The 23,079-nt window shown below is 52.3% G+C and overlaps 2 protein-coding genes across 8 annotated transcripts; both read left to right on the forward strand.

Annotated features, from left to right (window-relative positions):
• Positions 1-114: 114 nt before the first annotated feature.
• Positions 115-2,203, forward strand: Aspdh (aspartate dehydrogenase domain containing). Of its 3 annotated transcripts, none has more exons than XM_076933213.1 (7): positions 115-231; positions 561-705; positions 938-1,022; positions 1,100-1,249; positions 1,325-1,545; positions 1,618-1,772; positions 2,083-2,203. In XM_076933213.1, the coding sequence occupies exons 2-7, from the start codon at positions 647-649 to the stop codon at positions 2,124-2,126; spliced, it is 714 nt and encodes a 237-aa protein (XP_076789328.1). In that variant the 5' UTR covers positions 115-231; positions 561-646; the 3' UTR covers positions 2,127-2,203. The 3 variants fall into 3 exon arrangements, with proteins under 3 accessions (XP_076789328.1, XP_034374617.1, XP_076789331.1); XM_034518726.2 differs by having other exon boundaries at positions 127-259; XM_076933216.1 differs by lacking the exon at positions 1,325-1,545 and having other exon boundaries at positions 127-259.
• A 65-nt stretch (positions 2,204-2,268) lies between these two features.
• Positions 2,269-6,088, forward strand: Josd2 (Josephin domain containing 2). 5 transcript variants are annotated; one of them, XM_034483910.2, is made up of 6 exons: positions 2,269-2,630; positions 2,797-2,854; positions 3,242-3,404; positions 4,818-4,943; positions 5,535-5,729; positions 5,836-6,088. In XM_034483910.2, exons 1-6 carry the CDS (start codon positions 2,589-2,591, stop codon positions 5,933-5,935), a joined length of 684 nt encoding a protein of 227 aa, XP_034339801.1. In that variant the 5' UTR covers positions 2,269-2,588; the 3' UTR covers positions 5,936-6,088. The 5 variants fall into 5 exon arrangements, with proteins under 5 accessions (XP_034339801.1, XP_034339811.1, XP_034339822.1 ...); XM_034483920.2 differs by having other exon boundaries at positions 3,245-3,404; XM_034483931.2 differs by lacking the exon at positions 2,797-2,854.
• Positions 6,089-23,079: the final 16,991 nt, after the last annotated feature.

The raw sequence follows: 23,079 nt of genomic DNA on the forward strand, positions 1-23,079 counted from the left end.
CATGCAAGGCCTAGCCACCATGCCAGCCAGCACAGGAGGGCAGAGGGCTCCAAGAGGACACCCTCTCCATCCTGCTCCCTCCCTCCCTCAGTGGAGAGGGTCAGGGGTCAAAGTCCAAAGATCATTCAGTCAAGCCTGCTACTGGGGCCAGCAAGCACAACAGATCTCCCACAGCAGGATACCGTGTTAAAGGCCATGGCTGGCAGAATGGTCCCTCAAGTTCCTCACAAGGTGGGGGTGGTGGGCTATGGCCGCCTGGGTGAGTAAAAACTACCCTGGGGCCTCCTTCTATGGCCCTGTTCCTAAATTTCCAGAAACATCTCTGCTCCCACGTATCTTTCACCCCAGCCTGCCAGCCCAGCCTGCCTTCTGCCCACTCACTAGGCCTCCGTGTGTGTGTGTGTGTGTGTGTGTGTGTGTGTGTCCCCTCTTTGGGCTTCTGTGTGTTCTGTTGTCTCTTTCTGGGTCCTTGTCTACCCCCCCCCTTTGATCTCCCTGACCTGGGGGGGGGGGGGGCTCTCTGTCCCTTCCTTGGATCCCTAGCCTTCCCTTCTCTGCAGGACAGTCCCTTGTGTCCCGCCTTCTGGCTCAGGGGTCAGAACTGGGCCTAGAACTTGTTTTTGTGTGGAACCGTGACCCTGGACGAATGGCAGGGAGTGTGCCCCCTGCCCTGCAGCTCCGAGACCTCACCGCCCTTGAGGAGAGGTCAGTGCCCACAGAAGCCTTCCCAAAGCTGCTTCCTGACTCCCTGTGTCAGACAAGCCTTTGACCCTTTCTGAGTCTCGGTGCACATAGAGATAAACTAGAACACACCCACCATCCCACTTCCCTCCAGAGCCAGGGTAAGCAGTGATATCCCTCCAAACCCTGAGGGACCTGGAAGACAGGAGACCTGATTCTTCTCCAAGGCCCTCCCCCTCCATGTCTCTCTTCCTAGGCACCCTGACCTTGTGGTAGAAGTGGCCCATCCAAAAATAATCCATGAATCCGGGGCACAAATCCTTTGCCATGCAAACCTTCTGGTGAGCCTCCTCAACCCTCAGTAAGTCTCCCTCTGTGATCTGGGTCTTGGCCTTGCCTCTACCATCCATGTCCCAAGGTCGGATCCCCCTCAGCTCTGGCTGACCAGACCACAGAACAGCAGCTCCGGGAGGCTTCAAACCACTGGGGCCACACGGTGTTTGTCGCCCGAGGGGCCCTGTGGGGGAGTGAAGACATCAGCAGATTGGATGCAGCCGGAGGCCTCCAGGTGAGAACCATTGGGGCTGCAATCAGAGGGAACATGTAAAAGTCTCAGTCTCTTGACCCCCGCCATTGCTTCCAGAGCCTTCGAGTCACCATGGCCACACATCCTGATGGCTTCCGGCTGGAGGGACCCCTGGCTGCAGCACACAGTAGTGGGCCCCGCACAGTGCTCTATGAGGGCCCTGTGCGTGGGCTCTGCCCCTTGGCGCCCCGAAACTCTAACACCATGGCAGCCGCTGCTCTGGCTGCCCCCAGTCTAGGCTTTGATCGTGTCATTGGGGTGCTTGTGGCTGATCTTAGGTGAGCAAAGGGAGTAGGTGACACAGCTGTGTACACTCCGGATGAACTGACTGCCTTCTCTGCTGGCTGCAGACTCACCGACATGCACGTGGTGGATGTGGAGCTGACAGGCCCCCCAGGGCCCACAGGCCACAGCTTCGCCGTGCACACCCACAGAGAGAACCCAGCCCAGCCTGGAGCTGTCACCGGCTCTGCTACAGTTACAGCCTTTTGGCACAGCCTACTGGGTGCGGCCAGGCCCCTCCACCTGTCCCTTGGCGTTTGTTTTCTGCAGAGCACAAATGTTGGGTGCCCCACCCTAGTTTTCTGTCTTTTCCCATCCTTAGTTCTCACTCCCAGACTTTATGAGCCTCTCTTTCCCCGTTCTGCTTTCTCTCAGCATCTGGGTCCCCCCTCTAGGTCTCTTCATCCACAAGCCACATCTCTTTCTGAGTATCCTCTTTGGGTTGTACCACATTACCATTTTCAAAACCCACGTTCACCATGGCCACCTGCATATGTCTGTGTTGTCATCCTGGATTTTCATTCTACCCACAGGCTGCTGTCAGCTTCCCTCCAGACCTGGGATTCACCTCTGCTGAGTCTCCGCCCCTACTACCCTTGCTGTCACCTTGACTATTATGGGTCCCAGTAAACATCAGAGTTCTGCCCGCTGTTCTCTTTGGCCTCTTTGGTTCCTTGTCCCCACCTCTATGTCGTCACGCCTCAGCTACACACCAAGTATGACGCCACGGAAGCAGTGTGTACACTCATACACAAATCAGACCCCTGAAAGCTATCGCGAGATCACTAGTTACTACATCTCCCAGAAACCTCTAGGCAGCAGTGAGCCCTGGGAGAGAACGAGAACTGGCTGCGTTGTCCGGTGGAAGTTGTAGTCTCACGCGGCAGAGCAGCGCCGGCGGACTTCCGGACTGCGCGTCCTATTTAGACGCCCTACGAAGGCCTTCGGGAATCGCAGTCCGGCGCGCACAAGTCGCCGGGAGCTGTAGTCCGTTCCGCCTGCTCAGTCAGCGTGGTACCACCCGGTTGCTGCCTAGGGAATGCGAAAGCGACCGGTCTCAGGGAACGGAAAGGCCAGCGGGGTGAGGGCCAGGCGGGCGACAAGCAAAGGCGGGTGGGAGCGTGCCTGGTTGCCAGGTGACAGGAAGGGGGGGGTCCTGTTGCTTAGTAACTGGGAGAGGGCCTTGTTGCCAGGTAGAGGGAGGAGAGAACCCTGGTTATTGACGAGGGGAAGTCTTTCGTTGCTAGGCGACCAGAAGAGACCCTGTTACCCAGAGACGGGAAAGGAGGAGTCCTCCACTGCTAGGTGATCAGAAAACGGACCGGGTTACCAAGCGGGTGGGGTTGTTCTGTTGCTTGGGAACCAAAAAGGTATTGTTTCCTAGGGACAGAAGGGGCGATAGTCCGTTGTAGGTAATGATGATCCGGACCCTTTTGCTTGGAGACATGTAGTGGGGGGTGGGTCTCTATTGTCAGGTGAGCAGATAAGAGCCTTTACACCCCCACCCCCAGGACTCTAAAGGTGTTTCTGTGCTCTAGAGACAGCCTAGGAAACAGCAGGGTCAGGGACCTCGCAGCCTCCTAAGCTAGCCCTAGTGCCCATCTCAATGGCCATTGCCCAGGGACACAGGAATCTAAAGAACCAGATGACCAAGATCCTAGGTGCCTAACACCTCCTTGTCCCACCCCCCAGCAGGAGCTGAGGAGGGCATGTCTCAGGCGCCGGAAGCGAGGCCGAGTCCACCCTCAGTGTATCACGAGCGACAGCGGCTAGAGCTGTGTGCGGTCCACGCTCTCAACAACGTCCTCCAAGAGCAGCTCTTTAGCCAGGAGGCTGCCGACGAAATCTGCAAGAGGTGACTGCCATTGGTCCTGGCCCTGGAAGAGCAGGGCTCAGAGAGGCACGGGAGCCTGCCTGAGACCCTAGCGGAGCCAGGGCTCAGATCCAGGAGCTGTTGCCTGCTCTCCCACCTGCTCTCCCACCTGCTGCTTCTCACAGCCTCAGCCCCAGCTTTGGCCTCAACCTCTTTATCTGAGCTTCTGTCACAACCTCCCAGCTGTCTGTTTCTCTCCTCCTGTCCGCCTTATACACAGTCCCAGAGCCGCCTGCCCCCTCCTCTGCTTCTATCCCTCATTGGTTCCCCAGTGCTGTTAGGGAATCACCCAGGTCCTTCAGGCTGAACTCCGAGGCCTTGGGTGCTCTGGCCCTTGCCTACCCTTCTGCAGCTTCATCCTTACTGCTCTCCTAGGCCCTGAACAGGCTGTTCCCGTGTTACACTAGGCATTTTATTTTTCTTCTTGGTCACTTGGGTGCGCCTCACAATTTCAACCATCACTTTCTTTAAGAACCTTTCTCCACATTCCCACCTCTGAGCTGCAGGGTCCTTCTGTGGGCACACAGACACCCCAGCCTGTAGTCCATGCCCACATCCAGAGGCAGCCCTTATCTGCAAACTTCAGATATACTTTAGAAGACACTCATCTCTCCTGCCACCAGCTCTTTCTCCAGGGACATGCTGAAGAGCTAGAACTGAGGTGGATGAAATAAGGGGGAGAAGGCTGGGAGAGCTGCAGACACTGCTCACCAAGAGACCAGTCCTACAGAGGAGCAGGGCCACAGAGCTGTGGAGAGCTAGAGGGAAGGCTTGCGCACAAGGGACAGCTGGGGATGGGTGGCTGCTACAAGCTGGTATGCAGGGCCTGCTTGCCACTGGGAGAGGTGGGAGTCTGTCCTGGGATGCTGGGGCACTAGGAGGGCTCTGGGCAGCACAGGGCAGGGTATTACCTAAAGAAAGGGGCACTCTGTGTTCAACTATGGTGGCATGAGTATGTCACCCAGGGACTCTGAGCACAGTCTCAGATCTGAAGGCTCCTCTCCCAGAAGAAATGACATCTGAGGCTGGTCTGGAGAGAGACTGTGATGAGTGGGAAGGATGGAGGGGTAGGGACTTTGTCCAGGGCACTTGGGAGTCATGGGAGAGGTGGAAGTAGGAAGGGGGTAGGGCAGCTCAGGGCTCCTAGAGGTTGGAGGTGGGCTAGGGGAGAGACAAGAGACTGGGAAGGGTTTCTGAGTGGGAAAGATAAAGGCCTGAGCCAGTCCATGAGTGCAGGGCTGGGGGTGGAGGGAGAACAGGACATGAGGCCTGATAAGCTGTGTGGGGGTTGAAGAGAGACTGTCAAAGGCCAGGCTCTGGGCCTCTTCTATTGTGTAGGAAGGTGGAGGCCTTTCCAGGATTGCAAACCTTGGCTCTGCCCCCCCTCACCCCCAGGCTAGCCCCAGATTCCCGGCTGAACCCCCATCGCAGCCTCTTGGGCACCGGCAACTATGATGTCAACGTGATCATGGCTGCCCTGCAGGGCCTGGGCCTGGCCGCTGTATGGTGGGACAGGAGGAGGTAGGGCCTAGCCTATGGGCTGCACTGGCTCTGGGGGTGTGGGATGATGCAGAGGGTGGCTTGAAGGTAGATAGAGGAGGTTTTTGCTAGGGTGGCTATGGCAACTGGGGTCTGACTGAATGATGGGTTGAACTTACACACTTGGTACCAGTCACAAGGGTATCCAAATGAGCAGCTCGTGATTAAGGTGGAAAAGATGGAAGTTAGGTCAAGAGCAGGGGAGCCATCCTGTTGGCCTGAGGCAGGACTGAGTTGGAAGTCAGCCTGAACTGCATATGGAGACCCTGGCTCAAAAGGGCCAACAACAAAAAGTTGAGGAGCTGGGGATCCATTGGCAGAAGGCTTACCCAGTGTATATGAGGTCAGGATTCCATCCCCAGCACTCTTAAACTGCTGTAGAGGCACACATCCGGGATACCCGAGACCCTGCCTAAACAAACCAAAGCTGGAGTTGACAGGTAGAGGGTAATGGGTCAGTGGACGAATAGACACTCATTCTGGGGAAGGAAGCAAGATCCAAGTGCTTCTGTGGCCCACAGCCCAGACCTCAGTGACTCTGGGGCCTCATGCTAATATCCCTCCCATCCCCAGACCCCTGTCCCAGCTGGCCCTGCCCCAGGTACTAGGCCTGATCTTGAACCTACCCTCTCCTGTGTCACTGGGGCTGCTGTCCCTGCCACTGCGCCGCCGACACTGGGTGGCCCTGCGCCAGGTGGATGGCGTCTACTATAATCTGGACTCAAAGCTACGGGCACCTGAAGCCCTGGGAGACGAGGATGGAGTCAGGTGAGTGGTGAAGAAAGTGAGAGGCTGGGGCCAACACTGGAACTGCCCTGCAAGGAGATGGACTGGCCTGGACTGCTGAGACCTGTCTTACCACTCTCCCCCTCAGGGCCTTCCTGGCAGCTGCCTTGGCCCAAGGCCTGTGCGAGGTGCTATTGGTGGTGACAAAGGAGGTGGAGGAGGCTGGCTGCTGGCTGCACACAAGCTGATCTACTGCCTGTGAACGGCTGCCTGCTGCCACAGTCCTAAGTGTCCAGTGCCTGGAAAGGGCCTGCAACTCTGGGCCTCAGGAGGCCTGCACCCTGCCCTAGGATCCCCACTCCCCCGGCCACTGCTGCCTCAATAAATCTGTTCTTTTGTTATCTGTGCCTGGGCTCAGCTCCTGGGGATGCTCTCAGTCACAGGCCAGTACCCATAAGGAGACAGAAACCAAAAAAATGTTGCCTCTCAAAATCAGAATAATATAACCTGGAGCTGCAATCACTCCACGCTAAGGTTTAGCCCATCAGTGAGAAGGCAAGCAGGACAGTAGTCCCTAAAGATCACCATGGGTCCAGCAGCCTGTGATCATGCCCCTTGACTTCCCATGTGCAGGGGGAGCTGGGCAGCAGATAGGACTGGCTGCAATCGGCTTCCTCGGGAACAATGCTCCTGGATGTGGTGGGTGGCTGGGTGAAGTCACGGGGTCCTTAAAAGCAAGAGAAGGCCAGCCCAGGGGAGCCCATTCAGGATTTCTGACCCCCACAGAGCATGCGGTATCTCACTGTGACAGTGGCTTGGTCACTCCTCACAGCAACCTCAGGAGGCTGGCATGGTGGCTGTCATTTTCTTAGGGTGTGCTGGGCCCCCTGAGGACAGCCAGTTGGGCTTAGCCTTGAAGCAGGTGAGGGACAGATTATAGGGTGTTTAGAGGGATATTCTCCTAAGGGACCAAACCTACAACTGGAGCAGGGAGGGGTACCTCTGTCAGTCACCCAAGACAAACATGCTAAAGTGGCTGCTAAACTTGAGGGCCCCAAACTCAGAAGTCACTGATGTGCCCAGAGTGCTCTGGCCCTTCTGTCATCACCAGTTATTTGGGGATGTGTTGACAGACAGGTCTATATGGGGCAGAGTGGAAAAGGGCTGGAGCCAGGAGGAGGGCCCAGATAAGAGCACCCTGGAGGTGACAGCACCAGAGTCAGAGATGGGAAGGAGATGGCCAGGATCTGACCCTGAGCTGCAGGGCCTGTAGGAGACACTGGGAGATTGTCCTCAGCTGAGGGGACAGGCTTGGGCAACAGGGACCTGGGATGCCCATTCAGGGATTGTGGGAGAGGAGGGGCCCTGCTTGGGCCATGACACCCCACCTTGCCCGGGATCTATCCTAGTAATTAATTCATCTGGGGACGCAGGCCACACCCTGACACCACGCTAGTAAAAGGGAGGGGTTCAAGATGTTGCCATCATGTGAAGGACACATACAGGGCTCAGAACATCCAGGACCTTTGCTCTCCTCCTGGCCTCAGCCTTCTACAGCCTCCTAGTTCCTCCCAGGGTCTCCTGTCTTTCTGTCTGTCTCCACATGTGTCAGAGTTAACCCTTTCATTCTCCACCACTCCCCTGTGTGTGTACCCTCCACCCACTTTTAAGACACAATCTCTCTGTATAGCCCAGGCTAATCTCAAACTTGCCATGATCCTCCGGCCTCAGCCACCCATGTGCTGGGATTACAGGTGTATTCCACCACACGCCACTTCCCCATCTCGTTCCATGGCTGGATCTCTGGGTGGGCCTCTTACCTTCTCCATGCCTCTATCGCCCTCCTCCCTGTTCACCCCTCACCCCTGCCCCACCTGTCGCCTGTCTAGTCCTGGGTAGAGGACAGCTGCCAGGACTCCCTGACTGTGTCTATTCTTGGCCTGAGTGGTGCAGCCTGTGACAGCCCAGGTGCACCCTCCACTGTGACCAAATAAGGTCCTAAATGAGCTGTGGAGGGACGGGTGCGGGCCGTCACACTGATTCAATGCCCTCAGTGCAGACGTTGTACCCTCACTGATACCACTTCTGAGAGCACCCTTGGTCCTAACATGCCTGATAAGGCCTGTCCTGAAGCTAGGGGCTCATGAGGCGTCCCTGCTGTGGGTATGGGTCTCCATGCTGGCCCCCAGGGGCCTGGGGCACAGGCCATGAGAGGGGAGGGTGTGGCACGGCTGCCGATGCAGCTGTTATTGCGGGTGCTGACAGCTGAGGCTCGATTTAGCTGCAAGGCCAGGGTCTGGCCAGATAAGGTGTGGATAGGGACAGGGCCCGCCCCTACAGAGCCCCTTAAATTGCAGGGCTTTGGCTAGAGTTGGGGGCGCAGACACCAAGGCCAGGTGAGAGGGTCCTGCTGCGCTGGGGCCCACAAGGTGCCCGGTGTCTCTCCACCTGTCTGCTTCTCTGCCTCTCCTGGCAGGGCTCCTGCCTTCCACACCCTCCATTCTCTCCTTCTGTGCCTCTCTCTGCCCCCCCCCCTCTCACTGTGTGTCTCTCTCTTCTGTGTGTCTCTGTATCTATCTATCTATCTATCTAACCTGATTTCCCCTGTCTCTATCTTTCTCTCTCTCTGCCTCTGTGTCTCACCATCTTTCCTGCAGATTTTCTATCCTCCTTCATCTCTCTGCCTTTCTCCATCTCCCTCTCTCAGCCTAATTTTTCCTGTCTCTGATGTTCCTTCCATGTGTCTGTCTCTTGACCTGATTCTCCTCTCTTCATTTCTCTTTCTGTATCTGTCTCTCTCTGGTCCTGCCTTCCTCTGACTCTCTTTGATTCTCCCTATCTCTGCCTGCTTGTTCCCTACCCCTTCCTCCCCATCTCCCATTTTCGGGTCTCTTCCTCCCTCTCTGACTCCCTCTCTGCTGCGGCCTGAGTCCTGTGTTTCCTCCTGAATAAAGCTGGTTCTGTCCTGGCTCCCTCTTCTCTGCCTCCGTCTTTCCTTCCCCCTCTGCCCCCACCCAGCCCAGCCCCAATCCTGGTTGAGGGACTCAGTCCTGGCAGCAGGGGCATCCCCTCCTGCCCCACACAACAGGACAGAGGGATGGAAACCAGGGACTCGAGACCAGAGAGGCCGGGAGAAAAGTCAGCCTAAATGAGGGATAACAGGCCATGGGATGTAGAGGCCAGGCAGCACCCGTCACCAGGCAGACCAGGCTCCCCTCCCCCTTGGGCCAGGCTGTGCCAGCGCCAGGACAATGTACCCTTGTCTCCTGTCCTGACAGCTGGGGGCTCCTGCCTCCGCCTCCTTCAGAGGGGCCAGTGGCTCTCTGATCTGCCCTAGGCAGGGGAGTGACCCTAGGGACCAGGCCTAGGGCATCTACTACCTCCAGCCTCCTGTCCCTCCCTGAGCTCCAGGATCCTGTCATTATTCTGGTCACCCTAGTGTTTGGCCACCCTTTCTGTGAGCTGCCACTGCCCTTCCTGTCCTAGCTCTGCTGTCCCTCCACTATGTCCTTTCTCCCCTTCTGGTTTGCTTGGCCCCTCCCCACTAGAAATCTTGTGAGCATCTGCTGTGTTCGGGGGGGGGGGGGGTCCTCCACTCCTTTCCCTCTTGCACCTGCTCCCACCTGTCCCATCGTCATCTCTTGTCTCCTCCCCTTTCTGCCCTCCTGGGAGAAGGAATGAACACACCTCAAGCCCCTACTGTATACCAGGCACTCCACTCACTTCTTTACCTCTTCACACCCTTTCCCCTCCCCTCCCCCTCCCTTCCCCTTCCCTTCCCCCTCTCACTGTTTTCTCCACTCTCTTCCAAGACAAAGAACGCATTTATTGAACACAGTTCTGGTATGCATTCTCTCTCTTGCCCTCCATTCTTCACTGATAATGGTCTGTGCCAGCCTCTGCTTCCTGCTTCTCTCTGCCTGGGGAATATATGGGCATACATTGGGCACCAGCTGTGTGCTAAGCTTTTTATAAACACTTCCTTCTCTTCCCCTTCTGTCCTTTGCTTCCTACTGGCTCTCCCCCCAGGAAAGGGAAGGGGTACTGATTGAGCACTGACTGTGTGCCAAGCAATCCACACCTATGCCTCTCTTGGCTCTTTAGCTCCTCCTCTGCAGAGGAAGCGCAACTATTTCAGGCAAAGGGGTGAAGTGCCCTTTGGGAGCACAGCTAGGGTAAGGATGGGCCAATAGGCTTCAGGGCTAAGCAGGGACCAGCACTCACCTCCAGGAACTGATGCAGAAACAGGCTGATGGAAACACACACACACAGCTAGCCTGGGTCACCTATTATCCTCTTTGTCCCCTCCCTTTACCCCTCCCATGATTCTCACTCTGTGCCTCCATCACTCTCCGTCACACACCATCTTCCTTTGACCTCTTCCCATCTCTGCCCATACAATATGGCTACACGAAGCTCCTCGAATTCAGCACAGTGCCTGATGTGTGGGTACTCCTGCCATCACAGACTCAGACACTGCAGCCTCCCTGCAGGCCTGCCATGTTCCTCCTCCCCTCCTCCTTCACTTCCTCTCCTCATCCTCCACTTCTTCCTCCTCTCCCTTTCTCTTCCTTTTCTTCCTCTAACTTCCTCTCTTCTTCTCCATCTTTCTCTTCTTCCTCTCCACTTCCTCCCTGTACTTTCCATCTCCTTCCTTCCTCCTCCTCCTCCATCTTGTCTGCCTCCCTTTCTCCTTTCATTTCCTCCTTCTCCCTTCATCTCTTCCTCCTTTCCCTTGTCCTCCTCTTCCCCTGCCTCCTCTTTCTCCATGCTCTTCTGCCCCTCCTTCTCCTCCTCCATTTTCTCTTCCTGAATCTCCTTTCCTCCACCTTCATTTCTTCATTCTCTCCATCCCCTATATTCTTTCTGCTCCTTCACTTTCTCCTCCTCTTCCTACTTCTCCTTTTTCCTTCTCCTTCTCTTCCACTGTTTTCTTAACCATCTCTCCTCCGTCAGCACCTGCTCATCTGCCGCTTCCTTTCTCCTCAGCCTCTGTCTCTCCCGTACTCATATCCATCTCTTCTCCTCTGCCTCCCGTTTCCTCCTCCTCTTCCTCCAACACATCTTCCTCATCTCCTATGCATCCTCGTCCTTCCTCCTCTTCATCGAATCCTTCCATAAATCCTGACTCTCCTCTTCCTCCAACTTCCTTTTCATTGCCTTTCCTCCATATTTCTTTCTCCATCTTTCCATCTTCTTTCTTCACTTCCTCTTATTCCTCCATCTTCTTTTTTCTCCTTTCCTCCTTCATAGTCCCCTTTTCCTTCTTTCTTCTAATCCTCTTCATTTTTCCTCTTTCTCCTCTATTATCTCCTCCTGATTCATACTTTCTCTTTCCCCATCTTCTCTCCCTTCTTGCTGCTTACTTCTCTTGCACCTTATATTCTTCCTTCTGTTCCTACTCCTCTATTTTCTTCTCCTCCTCCATTTCTTCCTCTTCCACTCCCTCCCTTTCTTCTTTCTCTTGTGTCGTTTCCTATTTTTTCTCATTTCCTCTATGTCATCTTTTCCTCCTAATTGTCTCCTCCCTTCTCTCTCTGTCCTGTCCATCTTTCTCTCCTTTTACCTCCTCCTCATTCTTTCATCTTTCTCCTTCTCTTCCGCCTTTCTTCTCTTCTTCCATCCCCTACTCATGTTCTCTCTCTTTCCTTCTATTTCCTCATTCTCTTTGTTCTCTTCTTTCATCTCTTCTTTCTTTCTTCCTCCATCACTTTTTTCTTCCTCTTCTGCCTTCATCTTTTTCTTCTCCTCTTTCATCTCTTCTTCCTCCTCTCTCCTATCTCTTCCTTTCTTTCTCCTCCTTCTCCTCCTGCTCCATCTCCTTTCCTGTTCTACCTCCTCCTCTTCATTCCCCTTTCTTTCCTTTTCCTCCTGCTCTCATTCTCCTCTTCCTTCTCTTTCGCTCTCTTGTTCCTCTTGTATCTCCCTCATCTCATCCTCCTTGCCCCCTCATTCTTCTCCATTCTTTTCCATCTCTGTTTCCTCCTTCCTCTCCATCTCTTCCCTCTTCATCTCTTCTTCTTTTTTACCTCATCTTTCTCCATCCTCTCTTCCTCCTTGTTTCTACCTGTCTATTCCCTCCGTCATCTCTTCCTCCATTTTCTCTTTTACCACCTTTATCCTCTCCTCCTTCTATTGTCTTCCTTGTTCTCTTTCATCCTCTATCTTCCTTCTCTTTTTCTCCCCCATTTTCTCCTCATCACTGTCCTATTTTATCTCTTCCTCATCCTTTGTACCTTCCTCCTCTATCTTGTTCTTCCTTCTCCTACATTTCCTCTTCCTATCTACTTCCCCCTCCTCAACCTCCTACCTATATTTCATCTCCTCCTTTCTATCTCCTGTCTTTGACATCTACTTTTTTCCTCCTCCATCTCTTTCTCTTTCTTTCAATCTTTCCTCCTTTACCTCTTTTTCTTCTCCATCATTTCCTCTGCCATCTTTCTCAACTTTGTCCTAGATCTCTTCCTCCCTATTTCTTCTTCCTCTTCCTCCTCCATTGCCCCCTCCTCTCACCTCCTGTTCTATCTTCTCTTTCTCCAGCTCCTCTTCCATCTTCTCCTACTCATATCTCTTGTTCTTCCCCTATCTCCATCCCGTCCTCCTTCTCCACTCCATTCTATCTCTTCCTGTTTCCTCTATCTTTTCTGTACTTCTTCCTCTTCCACATTCTTTTACCTTCATCCCTACTGCTCCTTCATCTCCATCTTCTGTCTCCTTCCTCTCTTCCATCTCCTTTTCCTCATTCACCTTTCTCCTCTAACTCTTCTTCGTCCATCTCCTCCTCCAGCCCTCTGCTCTTCTCTAACTTCACAATCTTCTCACTCCTGTACTTCTCCATCTCCCTTTATGTTCTCATCTCCATCTTTTCAGTATTCTCCTCTATGTCTTCTTTCTTCTCATTATCTCCTCCCCAGTCTCCTCCATCTTTTCCTCTTTCATCTCATTGCCCTGTTCCTCCAACACATCTCCTTCATCACTTTCTTCATCTCTTCACACATCTGCCTGCATCTCTTCACTCTATTCATCTTCTACTCTGTCTTACCCCCATTTATTCATGTCAGCTCTCTATTCTCCCTCCTTTGTATCTTCCCTACCCTGCTTCTCTTCCATCCCCTCCTCTTCTGCCTTCCTTTCCTGCCTCCTCTCTTTCATATCCCACCCCTCTATCTCAGCCCCTGCCCTTTCCTTATCTTCACCTCACTCATCTCTTCCACCTTTCCCTTGCCTCATCTCTTCCTCTTCCATCTTCTTTATCTTCTCCTTCTCCATTCTCTTTTCCTCCTTTATCTCATCTTTTTCCTACTCTTGTTGTCTCCTCCTGCTGCTCTTCTCCTCTATCTTGTCATTCTCTTCACCCTCAACTCTTACTTTTCTCCCCACCTTCTATTTTTCCTGCCACTCTTCCTCTTCCATCTCTTCCTCCTTTGTTTCCTCTCCTTTATATCCTATTCCTCCATAGCTTCCTCTTGTGTCTCCTCTGTTCATCTCCTCCATATCTTCCCCATTCTCTATTTCTTCCTGCCATATCCTCCTCCTTCATCTATCTTCTACTTCCTGTTTCTTTTCCTCTCATTTTCGCTTCCATCTCCTCCTCTGTTTTCAACTCCTCTTTCTCCTTCCCATCCTCCTATGTGTACACCTATTCCCCCTTCTCACTCATCATTCATCTCCTCCACATCTTCCTCCATCTTTTTCCTCCTTCATCTCTGCTTCCATTTTGCCTTTCTCTCCTTGCTCCTCTATTTACCCCTTTTACCACATCGTATTCTCCTTCCTACTTTTCTTCTTTGCTTCCTCTTTCCCCTCTCCTTCTACCTTTTCATTTACTTTCTCCTCCTCCTCCTCCCCCTCCTCCTCCTCCTCCTCCCCCTCTTCAACCACCTCCTTTTGTTTTTGGTTTTTCCTGTGATCTCTTCCTTGTACTTTTCATTTCTACCCTTCCCTTCTCCATCTTCTTATTCATAGTCCTCGTTCCACCCATATCTCCTCTTCCCACTTCTCCTGCCCCTCTTATGTCCTATTTCCCCTTATTAATCCCCCACTGTCTGCACTCTTTCCTCCCATCCTCCAGATCAGTCTCCACTTCCTTCTCCTCCTGCTTCCCCTCTTCCTCCTGCTTCTTCCTTCTCCATCTTTTCCACCCCTAATCTTCTTGTTCTGTGAATTTTTCTCTACCTCCTCATTGTTCATCCTCCCTCCTCCTAGTCTTCTTTTCCTCCATCTTCTCCCTGTCGACCTCTTCCACCGTCCTCCCACTTCCTCCTTCATGTACTGATCCCTTTTTCCTTACATTCTTCCTCTTCCTTCTTTTCATTCTCTTGTCTTTCCTTTGCCGTCTCCTTTTCCACATTCTCCTCCCATGGTCCTTCTCTCCTTTGTTGCTCTCTTTTTTCTTTCTCCTCCCCATCCTCTCATTCCTTCTTGATACTCTTCCTTTCCTTCCTCTGCCTTTTGTTTCCTCTTTTTATTCCTCACCATCTTGCAATTTACTCCTCCTTCTTGTCTTCTTCCTGTGATCTTTCATCCTTCCCTCTCCTACTTCTCTGGTGTCTTATCCCCTCCACCTTCTCTTAATCTCACCCTTTTCCCGCATCTCCTCTCTCCCGCTCTTCTCCCATCTTCCTTTAATCTCCATTAATATTTCTCCAACTTCTTGTCATGTCTGCCTCCCTTCCTCATCCTTCTTGTCCTCTCCACTTCCACATATTTTCTCTTCAGCCCATATCCTTTCTAGCTCCTCTATTTGTCTTCCTTTCTCTGTACCCTCTTCCTCCACTTCCTCATCCTCTCTCCTCTCCACTCTTCCTTCTTGACCTCATCTTTTTCTGCAGCTACAGTTCTCCCATCCTGTTTCTCTTGCCCTTCCTTCTCCATCCATCACTTTCTTCTTCCTGCCAATTCTCTCATTTCCTTCCTTCTTTTCCTTAGTCCTGTCCTCCACCCCCTCTTCCTCCTCCCCTCTCCCACTTTGTATTTTCCTGTGCTCTCACTTCCTCTTGCCCATTCACCTCTCAAGTTTCCCCTTTATCTTTACTCTTGTATAACCCCAGTACCATCTTTTAGTATTTTCCTTCCCTTTTTCTTCTTCTATCAATCCTCTCCTGCCTTCCTACCAATCCTTTATTCTCCCCCTTTCTCTTCTCCATCAATTCAACACTTCTTTGTTCCTCAATCCTCCTCCCTGCTTCTCCTTTTGACTACCCATCTTCATCCCCTTTTCTCTTCATCCCCCTCTTCTACCCTATCTTTTCCTTCTATTCCTTCACATACATCCCTGTGATCTTCCACACATTCTCTATTTTCTCTTTCCCTCTCTACCTCCTCCTGTCTTCCCTCATCCTTTGGTTTCTTCTACAGTGTCTCATCCAATATCTCCTGCTGTTCTTCCTTCTCTCTGGCATCTCCTATTGTTCCTGTTTGTTTCTCCTAATTATTTCTACTCCATCTCCTCTATCCCCTCCTCTTCTGCCTTCCCTCCTTTAACTGTTCTATCCCCTCCCCCCTCCCCTCCATCCCCCTTCTCCATCTCCTGTATCCTCTTTCCTTTCGCCTTCTCCATCACCTTTATGACCCCTTCTTCTCCTCTAGTCCCTCTATTCCCTCTGCTTCTCTTCCTTTATTTTTCCTATCCCTTTCTTTTTCCTCTCATTTATCTCAACTTTCCCCCTTTTCCCTCCAATGACTCTCTTCCTAACTTTTCCCTCCTTTTACCCCCTCTTCCTTCATTCTTCTCTCCTCTGCTTCCTCTCCTCCAGCTCCTGATTTCTCCATTCCTGTCTCCCTCTTCTCTTCCTTTCTCTCCTTTATCTCATCTATTCCTCCTTTTCATTTGCCCTCTTCAACCTCCTTTACCCCACTGGCTACTCCTTAACCTCATCTATACCCACTTCCTCCGTTCCCTCCTATCTCCTCTGCCCCTCTCTTCCCCTCCTTTATCCTTTTCCTCTTTCCTTCTCCTTCATTCCTTCTGATTCCTCCATCTCCTACATCTTTTCTTCCCCTTATCATCTCTCTTTCTCTTGTCTCCCCTACCTCCTCTTTCCCCTCCATTTTCTTCCTTGCTTCTGTTTACAACTCTTCTGTCCTGTTCCTCTCCTTGTGCCTCTTGTCTTCGTTTCTCCCTTCCCATCATCTTCTCCTCTTCCACCTTTGTCCTTTCTCCTCCCAACTCATTCTACTCTAGGACCTTCTCTTCCATCACCTCCCAGTCCTGCGTCCCTCTCTGCCCATGTTTTCCTCCTTTCTTTTCCTTCAACTCCTGCCCCTCCTCACCCCCTCTTTCTATGGCTAACACTTTTCTTTACCCTTCCCCCTTTTAATGTATTTCACACATACTCTAATTTCTCCATCTTTCCTCTCCTTCCCCTCCTCTTCCTTCTGATTCTTTGAGAGGGTTTCTCTGTGTAGCCCTGGCTGTCCTTGAACTTACTCTGTAAACAAAGTTGGCCTGAAATTCAGTCCTTCCTGTCTGCCTCCTGAGTGCTAAGATTAAAGGTATATGCCAAGTACCCTGCTCATTCTCCATCATAACTGATATTCCCGTTTCCTGGCTCTATCCTGCCCTACCCCCTATCTTTCCTCCTCACCTACTTCCAGTCTCTCCCCTCACCCTGGACTCTTCCCTCTCATCTGCTAGCTCAGTCCTACTCTCAGAGAATATGGGGCAGGATACCAAGGGCTTGATGTCCTCCTGGATCCCTCCCCACAGTCCAGACTTGTCTGTCTCTGGGTCCTAACCTGGGGACATAAGGAATATGATCAAGAGTGCTCAGTCCACTTTGCTCCCTGTCACCTCCTCTACCTGCCCTGTCTTCCTTGCTCTTTTCTCTATCCCTACCTCCCTCTCCTCCCTAGGTTGCCCATCCCCCCTTTCCAGGCTCTCTGTCCTGTTCTTTCCTGTCCTTGCCCTCATGCCCTCACTGTTCTTTCTGGAATCCTTTTGTTGTTGCTGTTTTGTTTCCCATTGTTATTCCCTTTCTTCCTCCATTTTCTTTGCAGCCCAGGCTCTCCCACCAGCACTGTAACATCACCCCTTCCCCTAATGTTTCTCTCCTCACTGAAATGCAAAAGCTGCCTGTCTTCCTTAGCATCTCTGTTTATCTTCCCAGACCATTCGAACTCTCTTTCTTGTCTCTGCTATTCAGTCTCTCCTCCCCTCATATCTATTCTCATCAGTGGTGCTGATCACACACACACCCCGCTTCCTGCTAACTCCCTTTCTGGGTGTCCCTCACACTCCCGTGGTACTTCTGGTCTTCCTGTCTCTCTTCCGTGCACTGCCTCCCTATCCTCTCCTGGTGTGTGTGTGGTGTAGGACAGAGGTCAACCCTAGGTGTTACCCATTTAAAACTTGTTTAGTTTGTATGTGCATATGTGCATATGGTGTGCTCACCTGTGAGGCTGTGTGTGGATCTAAGGCATCAACATCTGGTGTCCTCTCTGTTGTTTTCCACCTTAATTTTTGAGACAAGGTCTCTCATGGAACTTGCAACCTGCTGATTTGGTGAGTCTGGTCAACCAGGAAGCCTGGGAATCCCAGGACCAGAGTTACTTACAGGCACCTGCCACTATGCAGGCTGTAGGTACTGGGACTCAAATGTGGATCTTCCTGCTTGCATAACAAACACTTTGCCAACAAACTTATCTCCCATTTATTTCTCTCTTCCTGTCTCTCTTCAGTCCTGACCTTTGACTTCACTCCTTCCTCTTCTCAACTTCCTCTTTATTTCCTTTCTCTTCTGCACCCTCCTTCTTCCCCAGTTCTCAACACCAAGACCTCTAAGCTGGCTCCTCTCCTTCTTGCCCCAGCCCTCTGCCCTGGTGCTGTGGGGTCCTCAGGCCCTGGGAGGGAGGTGGGTCACCAGTGGCCACAAACTCATGACAGGAGGCTAATCACCTGAAGCATGGCTACTAGGTCTGAGTCCAGGTGTGTCTGGGGCTTTGTGACACTTTTTTTTTTCTGTTTGTCCTGGACACTGGCTGGAGGAATTGAAAGATACAGGCCTGGAAGCAGGAAGCAGGAAGCAAAGGATCAAGTTTGAGAGACGGAAGAGAGCTGCCTCCAGACACAGTGGGTAAGTGGCAGAGCCAGAACGACACGTAATCCTAGGTTGGCCAGTGATGAGCTCTGGACTCTCGTGAGATTAATGAAGGCTGATGAGGCTGCCCTGTTTGTTCCCTGTCAGGCGCTCCACCTTCTCCAGGCATCAGCAATAGAAGACCTGGCTGACGTCAGTTTTCCAGATGAAAACACCTGTACAACACCTGCAGCACACTGAAGACTAGCAGCTGCTAGACAGAGGCTTCTTAGGACTCACCTGCCTGAAGGACCAACATTGCCAGCATCAGCCACCTGTGTGTTTGGAAAGGAGCTAATGGGACTCTGTCACCACCTGCTGGCACAGAGTGGAACTGCAACCCGGCTGTATTAGGCACTGCAAACTATTGCCAATAAAGAACAGTTGGGGTGAGGGGAGCTGTGGAAAATTCTGTAGAAATAAACATTTTTACACCTAACACAGTAACGTTCATGGCAAGTGTTTGTCTGAGACGGGGTCTCATGCCGCCCAGGTTGACCTTGAACTCCCTATGTAGCCAAGGATGACCTTAAACCTGATCCTCCTGCTTCCACTTCCCAGGGATTACAAGTCTATGCCATCACTCCTGGCTTCAACCAGATTCTAACTATGGTCTTAAACCTCTGCATCTCATTCACACTGAGTCACTCAAGGGTGAGTGTCTACATTCCAGGGAGTGGACCCAGGTGTACCAGGGGATAGACCGGAAAACAAGTCTCTGAGTATGCAAACATTCTGCAAAATGGAAGGTGAGTACAAGCCATGGTGGGTGTCTCAGTTAGGATTTCTATCACAGTGATGAAACCCCATGACCAAAGCAAGTTGAAGGTTTATTCAGCTTACACTTCAACTTTGTAGTCGACCACTGAAGGAACTCACACAGGGCAGGGACCTGGAGGCAGGAGGTGATGCAGAGGCATGGAGGGTGCTTACCGCTGTGCTCACCATGGCTTGCTGAGCCTGCTTTCCTATAGAATCCAGGACCACCAGCCTAGAAACTGAACCATGGGCTAGGCCCTCCCACCTCAATCATTAAGAAAATGCAGCTGGGTAGTAGTGATGCAGGCTTTAATCTCCACACTTGGGAAGCAGAGGCAGAGGAATCTCTGAACTGGAGACCAGCCTGGTTTACAGAATGAGTTCCAGGACAGCCAGGAATACAGAGAAACCTTGTCTCAAAAAATAAAATGCCACTGGCATTTCCTCCATTGAGGTTCTCTGCTTTCAGATGACTCTAGCTATGTATCAAGTTGACATAAAACTAGCCAGGACAGTGGGAGACAGCTAGAAGCCCAAGAATGCCCCCTGTTCTTGTCAGAATGTTTCCCTGAGAGTAAGAAGCCTCCAGAATTTCAGGAGCTACAATGGGCAGCAGAGGCCCATACAATATTAAAGTAGCTAAGGACAGGCTAAGTGGCAGCCTGAGGCTAGAACCCAGGAAGAGGAAGCTTTCTGGGGAACAGAGAAGGGTATCTATGCATGGGGTAAGGAATGAGGGGTAGCCCAACCCCTGAGCTACCATCATCTTATGCCTGAGGCCACAAGCTGAGGAGGGGACAGGAGAGGACCAAGGGCTGAGCTGGAACCAAGTAAGTATGCAAGGGAACTGTGGCAGAGGGACAGGGGTATTATGCCTGATGCATTAATTAGGGGCATCAAACGCCAGGCAAGGATGGAGTGGGCTGGGACTTGGTCCTGTGAGTGCTAGAAGCCATGAGAATGCAGCAGTGAGGTCAGCTCTGGTGTAAAAAAAAAAAAAAAACGCAAGATGGGATGGACAGTGGGTGGAAGATGCCATGGGTGGGAAGGCCTGGGAGATGGCTAGAAGTCCAGGAGGGCGTGGATGAAGTGCCAGGTGTCTTACCACAGGGCTACCTGTACAGCAGCCTGGAGGGGCAGAAATAGGGGGATGGGGTCTGGTGCAGAAACTGGACCAGTGACAGCATTTCTAAAACAATATAGAAGCCACTGCACAGAGAGCTGGGTGGCAGATGAGGCTGCAGTCTGGAGGACCTAGGGACTGTCAGGGAAGCAAGGCTGCTGGAGCCACTGGTGGGAGTGTGGCTGAGGCAGAGTAGGAAGGGGCAGCCCACAGCACAAGTGGGCATGCATATGTGCACACGCAAGCTCAAATCTCACTCAGCAAGTCATCTGGCCAAGCGTCCTGCAGGAACATGTGGTAAGAAAACAATGCAGGTGCACAGGGCTCCCACAGCACCAGCCAAGCAGACCAGAGACCCATCAATGACTGGCTGCGAACAAAGTAAGCTACAGGCTTTCACAAAACCATCCTGCAGGGTCTGCTGCTGCTGTCTGTGCAGACAGCAGTTGCCTCCCTCCCACGAGGCAGCTTTGTGTGGAGCTACTGCATCCACATCCCTGGACTCCCTGGACTCCCTGGACTCCCTGGACTCCCTGGACTCCCTGGACTCCCTGGACTCCCTGGACAGGGAGCTCTCCAGGTACCAACAAGAATTAGTTTAGTTGGGACAGGCCACAGGAGGCCTGAAGGAGTCAGCAGCTGGAACACAGGAGCACTGGCTGGAAATAGCCTGAAGAGAGGAAAAGCCACCAGGTACAGATGCTGTAGCTCCACCCACTAAGATGTGGAGATGCCTCTGCAGGTGACTGCAGGCAAGATGTGTCTGTTACTTTCTGAAAAATTACAAAACGTGTATACAACTTTAAGTTATCACACACACACACACACACACACACACACACACTCGCCATGGGCTGCACAGAAGTCGGTTATCTGCTTGCACCACACGGACCTGGCTTGAACACAGTCACTGTGTGAGAGAGAGCACATTTCCCATACTCACCCACCCCATCCCCCCTGCCCCTCCTGTTATTCTAGGTCCTTCTGGACAGTTTCACTCCTAATCATCTCTATAAAATCTAGGAACCCTAAATGAGAGGCTACACAGTGTCTCAGCCAGGCTTAATTCACGTACGTGATTCTCTAGTTGCTTCCATTTTCCTGTAAACAAGGCTTCATTCTTTATGGCTGAAAACAACCATAAAGAATGTTGTGCATTTCTGTTTCCCTCATCCACTTCTGTTACTGGACACAGAGGGTGGTTTCACGTTCTGCAGTCATTCATTGGTTTGGGGGCTCCTCTGTGGAATCGAACTGCCAGGACTTCAGGAAAACACCCATGGGTGCCAGAGGCAGGGCAAACCTAGCTGGCATGGAAGACCTATCACTAATCTCTTGCGACCCTTCCATACTGACATCCACAGAGGCTGGGATAGTTTCAAGCAGTCCGTAAGTGTTCAACATACACACCCTCACCAGCACTTGTCCTAGCTAGCTGGGGTGAGGCAGAATCTCAGTATATGCTTTTGCTGTTTGAACCCAGGGCCTCCTGGGTAAGGGGCAAACACTGCCTGAGCCACAGCCCAGGCCTCACTTGCCTGACAACCTGTGGACACTCATCTTTACTGTCGTCTCTCAAGCTTGGAGAGCAACTGATTCATTCCATGAGCGCACTTACCCATTAAGCTGTTTTAATTTCTATTTACTTTGGGGTTTTTTGGTTTGGTTTGGTTTGGTTTTTTTTTTTCGAGACAGGGTTTCTCTGTGTAGCCCTGGCTGTCCTGGAACTCACTCTGTAGACCAGGCTGGCCTCGAACTCAGAAATCCGCCTGCCTCTGCCTCCCAACAAGTGCTGGGATTAAAGGCGTGCGCCACCACCGCCCAGCCTATTTACTTTTAGTTCTTTCTATATTCTGGATTTTTGGCAGTGCAGGAAACAAAACTGAGAACCTTCCTTACACAGAGTGGGCAAGCATCTAACCACCAGACTACACCCCAGCCTAGAAGGTGGCACCCAAAATTAGACCAAGGGCTCAGATCTGCACAGTGGACCTTCCAGTCTGGGTCTCTGTAAAAATCAAGAAAGAGGGCAGCTTGGAGTGGAGCAGGAAATCCAGCCTCTATGGCTGTCATCTGCCTGCTCACCATGGAAGTTGCTGAGGGCCAACTTTCATGAATAGCAAGGGGTTGGAAACTAGACAAACCCCTGGGACCAACGCTGTGTCACACTAGGGCATGTAGGAGTCTGAGTAGCCACATCGCCAAGGGACGCTGAGGGCATGGAGGCTCCAGAAGGGGCATCGTGAGGGAATGCCCTCTGTGAGCCGATGCTGAGATGGTGGGCCTGCCTGAGGTTCCAGCTGCTCAACGGCGACACAGGTGACATCTGCCCGTTCCCTGGCCACCCAACTGCCAAAGCTCACACCCAAGGATGGCTGCTGGGGAGGCCTCAGGGGGCTTTCATGGGACTGGAGCCCCGTGTCATAAAACATCCCTAATGTGCTCATGTCCCAGCTGCTGCTGTTCTCAGAGGCTGTGGAACCCAGCTGGAACTGGAGCTGGAGAAAGCCAACTGAAGGCATGGGCCTTTACAGGTGCTGCCTGACCACACTGTCCCTCAGCCTCCTGCCCGTCCACCCAACATGAGCCGCCTCCCTCACAACCTGGCCTGTATGAACTAAGCAGGCCTGTCAGGCCAGCCCCACAAGGACCGGCCACAGTCTCTGACCGCATGAGCCTACCAGCCTCCCTTGAGCCACTTCCGCCGGGCACTGCATCTCCACAACACAGATGTGACAAACCTCAGGACACACGGCCAGTTGTTCCTGAGGAAAACCGGCCCCACAGGCAGGTCCAAAGAGCAGAGGGCAGCCTTGGCTTTGGATTTCTTATTTGATTTGAGGCAAGAGTCTCACACAGCCCAGGCTAGCCTCAAACTTGCTAAATAGCCAAACAAGAACATGAACTTATGAACTTCTGGTCCTCCTCCCACCACTCCCCGAGTGCTGCTGATGACTGTGAGTCACCACGCACAGGTGCACCAGGCACTGCTAGGGATAGAACCCATAGCTCCATGCACGTGAGGCAAGCACTCTACAGAATGAACTCCGCTGGTTCCTTAAGACAGGGTCTTGCTATGTAGCTCAGGCTAGCCTTGAAGTCACTACTTCGTGGCTACTTCCAGGCAGCAACTGGGACCCTGGGATTCCAGCTAATACCGAATGCACCAGCACACGAGGTCCCAGTGCAGCCCTCGTGTGAGGATGAGGGAATGAGCCTGTGCAGCTGCTGTGTCAGCAAGCGCAGATGTGCTGGGACGGTCGGGAACCAGCCTCCTCCTACAGTTTGGAAGGCGTCCTTGCTCACACCAACTTTAATCTGCCCGGGCATCCCTCTGTAACATGCCCTAAGAAAGCCATTCAAACATAAACCAGGCGAGTGACAGCAACCCAGGACTATTTTCAAGCAAGAAGGCAGGAAGCAAGCTGAATAA

Source organism: Arvicanthis niloticus, chromosome 1 (assembly GCF_011762505.2).
Source record: "Arvicanthis niloticus isolate mArvNil1 chromosome 1, mArvNil1.pat.X, whole genome shotgun sequence".
Lineage (NCBI taxonomy): Eukaryota > Metazoa > Chordata > Mammalia > Rodentia > Muridae > Arvicanthis > Arvicanthis niloticus.

What these genes read in the sequence shown, in the direction of transcription:
- Josd2 (XM_034483910.2), top strand. Translation starts at nt 2,589, where the DNA reads ATGCGAAAGCGACCGGTCTCAGGGAACGGAAAGGCCAGCGGG. An exon ending in GGAACGGAAAGGCCAGCGGG is followed by an intron (nt 2,631 to 2,796) that starts GTGAGGGCCAGG and finishes TTTCGTTGCTAG; the next exon opens with GCGACCAGAAGAGACCCTGT. An exon ending in GGAGACGAGGATGGAGTCAG is followed by an intron (nt 5,730 to 5,835) that starts GTGAGTGGTGAA and finishes TCTCCCCCTCAG; the next exon opens with GGCCTTCCTGGCAGCTGCCT.
- Aspdh (XM_034518726.2), top strand. Translation starts at nt 196, where the DNA reads ATGGCTGGCAGAATGGTCCCTCAAGTTCCTCACAAGGTGGGGGTGGTG. An exon ending in GGTGGGCTATGGCCGCCTGG is followed by an intron (nt 260 to 560) that starts GTGAGTAAAAAC and finishes CCTTCTCTGCAG; the next exon opens with GACAGTCCCTTGTGTCCCGC. An exon ending in CTCACCGCCCTTGAGGAGAG is followed by an intron (nt 706 to 937) that starts GTCAGTGCCCAC and finishes CTCTCTTCCTAG; the next exon opens with GCACCCTGACCTTGTGGTAG.